An 11,547-nucleotide genomic window follows, 5' to 3' on the forward strand; every position below is an offset into this window, starting at 1 on the left:
TGAAATCTACAGTGGGTACGGAAAGTATTCAGACCCCTTTAAATTTTTCACTCTTTGTTTCATTGCAGCCATTTTCCAAAAATCAAAAAAGTTCATTTTATTTCTCAGTAATGTACACTCAGCACCCCATCTTGACAGAAAAAAACAGAAATGTAGAAATTTTTGCAAATTTATTAAAAAAGAAAAACTGAAATATCACATGGTCATAAGTATTCAGACCCTTTGCCGTGACACTCATATTTAACTCAGGTGCTGTCTATTTCTTCTGATCATCCTTGAGATGGTTCTACACCTTCAGTCCAGCTGTGTTTGATTATACTGATTGGACTTGATTAGGAAAGCCACACACCTGTCTATATAAGACCTTACAGCTCACAGTGCATGTCAGAGCAAATGAGAATCATGAGGTCAAAGGAACTGCCTGAAGAGCTCAGAGACAGAATTGTGGCAAGGCACAGATCTGGCCAAGGTTACAAAAAAATTTCTGCTGCACTTAAGGTTCCTAAGAGCACAGTAGCCTCCATAATCCTCAAATGGAAGACGTTTGGGACGACCAGAACCCTTCCTAGAGCTGGCCGTCCGGCCAAACTGAGCTATCGGGGGAGAAGAGCCTTGGTGAGAGAGGTAAAGAAGAACCCAAAGGTCACTGTGGCTGAGCTCCAGAGATGCAGTCGGGAGATGGGAGAAAGTTGTAGTAAGTCAACCATCACTGCAGCAATCCACCAGTCGGGGCTTTATGGCAGAGTGGCCCGACGGAAGCCTCTCCTCAGTGCAAGACACATGAAAGCCCGCATGGAGTTTGCTAAAAAACCACCTGAAGGACTCCAAGATGGTGATAAATAAGATCCTCTGGTCTGATGAGACCAAGATAGAACTTTTTGGCCTTAATTCTAAGCGGTATGTGTGGAGAAAACCAGGCACTGCTCATCACCTGTCCAATACAGTCTCAACAGTGAAGCATGGTGTGGCAGCATCATGCTGTGGGGGTGTTTTTCAGCTGCAGGGATAGGACGACTGGTTGCAATCGAGGGAAAGATGAATGCGGCCAAGTACAGGGATATCCTGGACGAAAACCTTTTCCAGAGTGCTCTGGACCTCAGACTGGGCCGAAGGTTTACCTTCTAACAAGACAATGACCCTAAGCACACCGCTAAAATAACGAAGGAGTGGCTTCACAACAACTCCTGGCTGTTCTTGAATGGCCCAGCCAGAGCCCTGACTTAAACCCAATTGAGCATCTCTGGAGAGACCTGAAAATGGCTGTCCACCAACGTTTACCATCCAACCTGACAGAACTGGAGAGGATCTGCAAGGAGGAATGGCAGAGGATACCCAAATCCAGATGTGAAAAACTTGTTGCATCTTTCCCATAACGACTCATGGCTGTATTAGATCAAAAGGGTGCTTCTACTAAATACTGAACAAAGGGTCTGAATACTTATGACCATGTGATGTTTCAGTTTTTCTTTTTAAATAAATTTGCAAAAATTTCTACATTTTTTGGGTTTGTTTTTTTCTGTCAAGATGGGGTGCTGAGTGTACATTACTGAGAAATAAAATGAACTTTTTTGATTTTTGGAAAATGGCTGCAATGAAACAAAGAGTGAAAAATTTAAAGGGGTCTGAATACTTTCCGTACCCACTGTAATTGAATACCCCTGCCATAGAAAATGCAATGCGTTTGTGACTGAGATTAGCACTGACCCCTATTGTTTATCAAAAATGCATCTACAAAACGACAGTCATTTTCAAGATTTTAACAGCAGACCAGTTTGAAATACTGCAGCGAGTAATCGGGTAGTCAGGAGAAGACACAGTGAGCTGTTAGATAAATACAGTTACAAAAACAGTTACATTATCAGGAAACACTCCATAAACATTCATTGTTATGCAGATGATACTGAATTATATCTATCAATCAAGCCAGATGAAACAAATCAGTTACGTAAACTTCTAGTGTGCCTTCTGGAGGTTGGATGTCCTTTATTTTCCTAATGTTAAACACTGGGGCCCAAGAACATCCGTGACGCAATATCTAAATTTACATTTACTCCAGATGGCATCATCTTGGCCTCCAGTACCACCGTGAGGAATCTCAGAGTTATCTGTGATCAGGACATCTCCATTAACTCTCACATTAAGCACATTTCAAGGACCGCCTTTTTTCACCTATGTAATATTGCAAATATCAGAAACACGTTAATCAGAAGGTCGGCGGTTCAACCCTCGGCTCGCTGCATGTTGAAGTGGCAAGATACTGAACCCTAATTGAATGTTAGCACTGACAGGTTAACCCCCCACCCCTTTAACCTCTGCAGCAATGTTGGCAGAACGCATGCGTCTATCTCCCAAAGACAACCTCTGAATAAGACACTGAGCATGTGCACTGAGCTTCTTCTTTTCAGATCAGAGAGTTCTTTGCCTATTTTAGGGGAGTTGAACCCCCCCAAATAATAATAAGAAAAATAATTACATTTATTTATTTTTTTTACAGTGCAGAGATGTACTCAACAAAGAGAAGCAAGAATATTCATAACTACCACAGAATAATACAAATCTAATTTTTACTTATTGGCTTAAAATAATCGTTCTGGTTGTTTCCTCTGCTTCACAATTTAAATCCCTATCAATTTGAACACACACGCACACGCACACACACACACACACACACACACACACACACACACACACACACACACACACAGACATGGTGAAGGAAGATTGATTCAGCGTAGTGAGTGATACAGAGTGAAACTGTAAGTAGTTGTTAATTATGTTAACTTAAGCTACGTTTACTTGAGGTAAAGGAAAAGGGATATTTTAGTTGGTTACGAAAACACTAGTGTTGGTGGTGTGAACGCCATTAATATTAACTATCTCTATAGTATTTCAAAACAATATCAGTCTCCATAGAATGATGTTGTCAGTGAAAACTAAATGTCATAATGTCCCTGTTATTGCTGTTGTACCGGTGTATCCTTCAATTCATTGATCAGATATATTGAAGATATTTTAGGAGAGAGAGAAGCAGGAGATTGGCAGGGCAGCTGATCAGGTCAGTAGTGGTCTACAGTTCAGATGTGTAATCTACAGGTCTGTAGTGGTGTAATAGATGTCATTTACACTGGGGACACTGGTGATGTCCTCACCACATTTTGTAACGGCTGATTTTGTCCCCACAACTTTTTGAAAATGTACTGAAAATAGTTTGCACCAAGATATGTTAACTATTAAATGGAAATGCTTTGAGAAAGGTTTGTTTGCACAATAAGAAAACATGTGAAACAATTTAAATATAAAAGAAACAAATGTGCATTTTGCAAAAAGTGACAGGCAGCTGATTACTGCATTATACCTAGTTAAATTTTCTATTAATGAATTGTTGAAGTGTTTCTCTTTTTATAAATGAAGACATTTCCACCCTAAATTGGAGCAGAAAATGTCTCCAGAATTAAGGAAATTAAGTGTTTAATGCTCAAAATCTTCTGGGGAAGGACAGACTCCCCATTCATATATTTCAGCATTTCATATTTCTTGAAAATAGTGTTAAAAATCTTCTCATCTTGTTTTTGAGCATCTTTAGGTCTCGTGACAAAACAAAGTAACGCCCTTGAGTGGTCTACAGGTCTGTAGTGGTCTACAGGTCTAAGGAAATGTGGGCTGTTTTGTTCTCTTCTAACATTATGTATTTGTTGGCAGGTCTAGGCACTAAGTCATAACCTAAACTAACTAAATTTGCTATATTCTGAACCACTTAACTTTCTGCGTGTATTGGCTGTAATAAATAAAATAAATATGTACATGTTGCCTAAATGTAGGCTAGGCTAGGCTATACATGAGCATATACCACAGATATACACACAATAAAATATAATCAGAATCAGATGTATTTGCCAGGTATGTGTATTGTACATTGCACGTGCTTACTCATGAAATAATACAACAATAAGATCAGACACAGGCTAGAGTATAGAGAACACCCAACAGGGTGAGGGTGTTGAATGTCGAGCTTAAGTCCACGAACAGGATCTTTGCAAATGTCCCTGGACAGTCAGGTTGTTGCAGAATGTAATGCAGTCCCAAGTTCACTGCATCATCCACTGACCTGTGGGCCAACACCAGTCATTCAAAGGACTTCATGACTACAGATTTCAGGGCAACAGGCCTGTGGTCATTTAATCCAGAGATGGAGGGTTTTTTTGGGACTGGGATGATTGTGGAGGGAGCTTCACACAGCTTCAGTGATCTGTTGGAGATCTGTGTTAAGATGGGTGCCAGCTGGTCTGCACAGATTTTCAGGCATGATGGTGACACACCGTCTTCCTAAGTGCCTTCCTAATCATCTTCCTTCTTGGAAGAGCTGGTTCACATCCTCTTCACAGATCATGAGTGCAGATGAGGGGTCGGTGAATGGGGGTGAATGCGTGGCAGTGGGGAAGGGTGACTGAAGTTGGAGTTGGAGTGGGGGAGAGGTGTGACTATGGGCTTCTCAAATCTACAGTAAAAACCATTCAGCTCGTCAGCCAGTTGTTGAGTACCAGCAGTATTGGGGGATGGTCTCCTGTAGTTAGTGAGTGTCTGCAGGCCTATCCACACTGACGCAGGGTTGCTGGCTGTGAAGCTGTTCTCTTTGCTGCTTTAATCTCTTTAGTCAGTGTGTTCCTGGCCTGGTTGTACAGATCTGTGTCTCTACTTCTGAAGGCCTCCTCTTTGGTCTGAAGAATCTGCCTGAGTTTCGCTGTGAACCAGGGTTTTTGGTTGTTGAATGTGCGGAAGGTTTTAGTCAGCACACACATGTCTTCACAAAATCTGATGTAAGATGTCTCAGTGTCAGTGAGTTCATCCAGGTCAGTGGCTGCAGCCTCAAAAACACTCCAGTCAGTTCAGTCAAAGCACGCTTGTTCCATCTTGGTCCATCTTTTCACACTCTTTACAACAGGTTTATCAGATTTTAATAGAATAAAAGCATACATGGATACAACATATAGTAACTCCAAATCTAAGTAACTCTAACTCCTTCCACCATCAGACAGAAGCCACTTTAAACAGGATCCTTATCAATAGCTTCTGTATGTTTGTATCACACTGTGTGCCTGTCTGCCCTGTTCTAGTCAGTTTTGCTATTTTAGTCTGTTCTTTATCTGTTCTTTAGTGTGTGTTTTGGGTTTCAGCTCTGTCTATCGTCTTGTGTTTAGTATGCCCAGTGTTAGTCAGAAAGTTGTTTACCATTGCCTGTTTGATGTCAGTTTGGTATGTGTTTCTAGTTTCAGTCTGTTTTCCCCATTAGTTTGTAGTCTACTCTGTGCCTTTAGTGCTGTTCAGTCTGTTCCTGTTTAGTTTGGTTTTGATCTGTGCCTGCCTTAGTTCCTTAGTTCCTTAGTTAGTTTCAGTCCTGCCTTGCTGTCTGTTATGATCTCTTTGCTATAGTTGGTCAGTGTTTGTGTGTTTACATGGCTTTCTGTTTGTCTGGAGTAGATTCTTGTGATATTTTGTAACATGAGTTCTGTCTGTTTCCCCAGTAATCCCTCTGCGTGCCTGTCTCTTTGTTTTCATCTGCTGTCTCTCTGCCTGCCTGTTTCGTTAGTCCTGATCCCCCTCACCTCTGTTGCTCCCACGTGCTCATTAGTCCCTGGTGTTAAATGTTTGCTGTTTCTGTTCAGTCTCTGTCTGGTCATTGTATAGTGTGGTGTATCTTATGCCTCCTGCTGGAATTACCTGTTCAATCATTTTGGATTTACCAGTCACAGCAACCTGTTAGCTTTATAACTTGTTTTGTTTGGATTAAAATCCCTGAACTTGACGCTGGCTCTCTAGTGTCTTGTGTTTGGGCTCTCTCCTGTTTTCACTTACCTGAATCCTGACAGTATGTTTGTATGTTAGCCAAACTACAGAGCAAAATCAAACTCTCATTGAACCTATCTACAGTAAAGTAATATGAATGAACACATTGGCAGATATTTTTTGGAGAGCTAATAGGGATGTTGTAATTTTACAATCATGTGTCTTACGGGGTTAAGTTATACAGGCTACATAGGAGCTCAGTTTGGCCTAAGTGAATTCTCCCCCAGCTTATGTGTCTAAAAGTAACTTTACAGTAACTTTTGTTCAACAGAGGAGAAATGGAAGAAGAGAGTATGTCTGTCACTTTTACCTGTTAACATCTTGGCTTCTTCAGAGGTACATAAATGTAGTTCTAATACAGTAACAAACCATGTGAGTGCAAAGATTTCGCATGCGCAAGTTACATACACATCCCTGTCTTTCAATCCTAGTAACGTCCCTGACTTTAAAGACATTAATGGCTGTGCAATGTGTTATTTTAAGGCGACAGCAAATTTACAGCTGGAAACTCACTGCTTGTGTATCCTTTCTTCAGTGTTGTCACATGAAAAGATACAATCAAATATTTACAAAAATGTGAGAGGTGTACTTTTTGTGACTTTTTTGAGAGTGTAAGTGAGAATGATCGTAAACTGTTGTTTTATTGTATCTGAGCTAATCCAGTAACATCTGCTTTCATCTTGTGGCCTTGGTGGTTCAGTTGTGCTCTACAATCTCAGAAGTTTGATAGTACAAATCTACATAGTTACAGTAAGTGAATATACTGTTCCTAGGCTGTAGTAAGTTTTATATGCGAATAATTACAAACAATAGATTAATAATCTGTAAAATATGATGTCATATATTACATTTGTAGTTAAATAAAGACTACATACATACATCTTATCATGGTAAAACAAGAGGATTTAATATATATTAAACAGACTTTTCTATATTTTTTTGCGCTGGGCAACGATTAAAAAATTATTTGCAATTAATCACATTGTTAATGCGCAAAATTGAGTAATGAATTCTAAAGTAGTGTATTGTGCACTTTTAATTTAAATGCACTGCTATATACACAAGTGCAATAACATGTGGTATGCAAACACTTAAAACAAATAAGGTGTGTCTTACCAGCTGTATTCCCTTTTACACAGTAGCAATAAAATATAGCTTATACTAGCTTGTTAAAACAAGTTACCATCTCCAGAGCCACGATTATAACACCATAACGAGCATATTTTGAGCAACAGGTTAACACACACACATATATACACAGCACATATCACTGGAAGAGTGACTGATCCTCTCTGTTTGTAAGTTTCCAGAATCTATTACTGTTTACTAAATAGTTATCAGGACAACAACAGGAAGAATTCGCATGACAAAGCATCTCCGCAAAACTAGATGTAGGCCTATCAGGTAAAGTTATGTAACCTGTAATTTTAACTTAAGTTAAATAGGCTATAGCTGTGTAGCACACACACAAGCCGTTGCCATGGTTACTATCCATAGAGCGCCTGCTGTTTAATCGCGAATCACTTGTCGTCCTGTCTGATCGCATGTGGAGCGCAGAGTGACCTGCAGGGCCAAGCAAATATGTTCAGATTATCAGAACATTCCTAAGATTGACATCTTCCTCAATACTAATCAGCATGTAGTGTTTAGCTATCCTCTTGGCCATGGCATCTGTTCGCTTGTCTTGGTTTGTTTATCAACGTAGTCTGCCAAAGCCGTCCTCCACTGCTTGTTTGGGTGGGTGATTTTCAGGCTGATCAACATCCCACCTCTTCTGCGATTCATGTTTTGACTGTAAGTGTATTCAGAGCCAGTGAGCAATGCACTTAAAAAAAAAAAATTAAAAATTAAAAATGCGTTAACGTGAGATAAAATAATTGTTAATTAACTAATGCGTACTAAATCGTGATAATAACACGTTAACTTGCCTTGCCCTTGTATATTTCCAGTATAGTATGTATATCTGTACATGTTAAAATCTAGCATAGTATTGATTAAGCCTTTTGTATGTTTAAATTTCATATTTCCTTGCAACATCAATAAAACCTGTGGACAATGGGACATCTGTACTGAGATTGTTGATGTTAGAAAGGTATTCTTTTTCTGACAGTAAAGTTATATACAGCAAATACTGAGGGCAGCAGAGTTGTTCATGGTTCAATCCCCAAAGAGCAGCATTTTTTGTTGACTCTTTTCTTTTCACTGGGAGTTGTTGGTAGCTTTTTCATTCATATTGCTGTGTTTATTTGTATGCATTCAGTTTGGTGGTTCAACAGCATTTTCACTCATTGCACACTAGTATTTACCCTTAGCCTAAAAGGTTAATAACCCTACATTTCACTACACAAATCAGACCTTTAAATCCAAGAACTCCTTGAGTTTGTTGAATTTGCTTTGTTTTATTTGATTAAAAGGACATATACACTGTATATTGTAAAATATTATTTAACTTTCCATATTCTGCATATTCTATAAATGATCATGTAATAAAATCATGTCATAATGCTTATTTACTTCAGTTTATTTCAGTCTAATAATCACATAGTAGAATTTGATACCTGTAAAGCATGCAAGAGTTTGGTTACAACAGCCATAAATAACAGTAGAAATGCTGTTGCTGTGTTGAGTTGAAATGTTAAACAGTGCAGGGTACTTATGATAAAATAACAACAGCAAAGGTAAAGAATAAACACAAGAGTACAAAACAAAACGCATCTGTCTCATCACACGCTGAATGTGAGAGGAGACTTCCCATGAAAGCTACAGAATGTCATAATATAGCCACATTTTATTAGTAACAAACTCAAACTATAACTGAATAATGATCATAATTAGGGATGCACCGAAATTAAAATTCTTGACTGAAGCTGAAATCAAATATAATGGAAAAAATTGGCCGAATACCCAACATTGAACACGTACATTCACATTTTAAAGTAAATTACATGTGTCCATTTACTTTTAATGGACATATGTAATGTGTTTTATACTTTCTGTGAATATAATCCAAAAAATCTGACAGGATAAAGTCGCTAACCTACCTGTCAGCTCGCACTGGTCCGCTTCAGTGGATTTACCATAAAGGCTTGAATACGTATGCACTCCAAATTAGGTGCAGCTAGCTTAATCGCCTTCTCATAAACAAGTGACTTTTCTAAGAAGTCAGCCACAGATGGAGTGGATGTGCTAGGAGACAATTCAGCAGAACAGTGTCTCCAAACGGCGATTTTTGGATCTTTCTGTAATTGTAATCTAATTGTTCGGTAAAATTTAATTGTTTTTTTGACTTAGTAGGCCGAACACCAAAAGTGCTATTTTCAGCCGATGAATTTCAGTGGCCGAACATTTGGTGCATCCCTAATGATAATCACCATTACTTAAACAATGTAAACATACTTTGCAGGTTATTAGAAGCTTGAGAAGAACATTGAGCAGAATTACACACAAGGTGTGTTTTACCTCTTTAGATGCACATTTTCAATTTACACATAAATCACATGTAATTCTCCTAATTCTGCAGGAAAGCATATTTCCCCCTTTTGGAAAAAAAAATGAATTAGTCTCATGCTCACAGGTCTCATTTCAGTCACACCACAGCCTCTCTAGAGTATGTTGGCCTCACAGGAACCAGGCTGCAGAATCTTAAATGTAACAATTTGAAAAACAGCTTTTTTAAACCAGGGGTAGAACAAGGCATAGATCACAGGGTTTAGACAGGAGTGTAAATACAAAAGAGAGAGCCCATACGATGCAGATGAAGAATTGAGCGTATTGTCACCTGCAAAAGAGACACAGTAATATGGGCAGAAACATACTAAGAACACAACTACAAGAACACCAAGAGTCCTGGCTGCTTTCAGTTCAGATTTCTTTGTTGTTAGAGTCACTGAACTTTGGAGTGTGACAGCTGTAATTTGAGAGCGCATGGCACGAGCCTGAGACACAGCCACTACAAACACTCTCATATACAGAACTACGATGACAGTGATGGGAACAATAAAAGTAAAAACAAGATCAGCAGCTCCTGCAATATAACTTATAACAATCACACACTCTCCGTAGCAGGAATTATACCTGTCTGGTTGAGTCAGGCCATATTTTGCAAAGAGACTGCAGTAGAAAACAGAACAGAACCAACACAGACAAACACAGAGTTTAACTTTTCTCACAGTGATTCTGGTGGTATAATGCAGAGGGTCACAAATAGCAACATATCGGTCAACTGATATGAGCACCATGTCTCCTACTGAGGCAGAGGGAGTGATGTAAGCTACATAAATATACAAAGAACACATGAGGTCACCAAGAAACCAGCAGGATGTTTTTCTAAGGATTTCTACCGGCATCAGCATGAGGCCCACGAGAAAGTCTGAGACAGCCAGAGAGAGGAGGAGGATGTTGGTGGGTGTGTGGAGCTGCCTGGAGGGAAAGAGGAAAGTATCATCACACAATTGTGCTAACTAAAAGTACATTTGTCATATTTCTAAAACTGCTGAGAAATTGATCTCTGCCTGAAGTGGGAGACTGAGATGATGACAAGCAGGTTGAGAGCCACAGTGAGCACAGAGATGGAGAACACAAGAGTGTTCAGAAATACAGCTTCGGACTGAGGAAGTGTCGGCTTCCTGCAGGAGGTGTTGAGGAGTTGTGGAAAGCAGAGCTCTGCTCCGTCATCACCCTCCATCAGACAGTGAGAGGAGGAAAAGAAAAGCTGCAGCTCTGGCAGCTTCTGACCAGAACACTTTATCATAATGTTGATTTATCTCTTTCTGACACTCAGTTTGTCCCTCCTCTCCTCTCTCTCTCAGTCTGTGTTGGACGCTGATGTCCCTCCTCTCTTCTTCATTTCACACCATGTTTCTCCAATAATCCCTTTGTATGACTCCCCTTCTACTGGTAGATCAGGTTAGTTTATTAGAAAAAATTTAAGATATGTCTTAATATTAATGCAGTTATTAATGTCAGTAAACTTCTCAGCCAGGTAACCAACTCCTTTCACTTTCTCTGTTCAATGTTGTGTGAAAAAAACGGTTGATTAATATTTCCTGTCAATCAGAACTGCATCCTGCAGTTACTTCCTTAGCGAAAGTCTGACAGGATTTTGTAATTAAGTAGGCTATATATCATTATGGATTTTCCATATTTTTAGAAGCTTTTCACAGTGGTAAAAATTTATTTTGTGTATTTGAAAACACTAATGTTCTAAATGAAGTAAATTAGAAACAAAAATTTTAAATTCGTCTCTCGCAGTGTTTTTACTCATTGGCAGATGCTTTCATCCAAAGCGAGGAACAACATACAAGCATCAACAAAGCATCAATATAGTACAAGATATATAACTGAGAATACATACTAGTAAGAGCAGCACTAAATACTAGTAGGAGCTAATGGCACATATCACAGCAATAAGGTAAATACCTAGGGAAAGAAGTAAGAGTTAACAAAAAGTGCAATCAATACAAGAGAATTGTAAGGGGATAGAAGAAGAAGAGCACAGGAAGTGATAGAGGTTAGAGGTGTTATAAGAGAAAGTGTTGTTAGAGAGGGACGCCCCTGCTCTGATGGCATGTGCTAGCTCATTCCGCCATCGTGGTGTCAGTCGAGAACAGGGACTGAGACTGCTTTGTGTGAAGGGATGGCAGAGTCAGGCAGCGTTCGTTGGAGGAGTAAAGTGGCCCAGAAGGAACTTAAGCTTGTATTATGAAG

General features: G+C 39.3%; 1 protein-coding gene across 1 annotated transcript; it reads right to left on the reverse strand.

Annotated features, from left to right (window-relative positions):
• Positions 1 to 9,443: 9,443 nt before the first annotated feature.
• Positions 9,444 to 10,525, reverse strand: LOC119889535 (trace amine-associated receptor 13c-like). The gene is made up of 2 exons (XM_038700415.1): positions 10,353 to 10,525; positions 9,444 to 10,260 (listed from the first exon to the last, which is right to left on the reverse strand). The coding sequence occupies exons 1-2, from the start codon at positions 10,523 to 10,525 to the stop codon at positions 9,444 to 9,446; spliced, it is 990 nt and encodes a 329-aa protein (XP_038556343.1).
• Positions 10,526 to 11,547: the final 1,022 nt, after the last annotated feature.

Source organism: Micropterus salmoides, unplaced genomic scaffold (assembly GCF_014851395.1).
Source record: "Micropterus salmoides isolate LMB-PRFRI ecotype aquatic unplaced genomic scaffold, ASM1485139v1 Ms_hic_scaffold_512, whole genome shotgun sequence".
NCBI lineage: Eukaryota > Metazoa > Chordata > Actinopteri > Centrarchiformes > Centrarchidae > Micropterus > Micropterus salmoides.

Excerpts from the sequence above, each read along its gene's own strand:
- LOC119889535 (XM_038700415.1), bottom strand. The coding sequence starts at position 10,525 with ATGGAGGGTGATGACGGAGCAGAGCTCTGCTTTCCACAACTCCTCAAC. Across the intron at positions 10,261-10,352 it reads ATCTCAGTCTCCCACTTCAG|GCAGCTCCACACACCCACCA; the intron begins GCAGAGATCAAT and ends CTTTCCCTCCAG.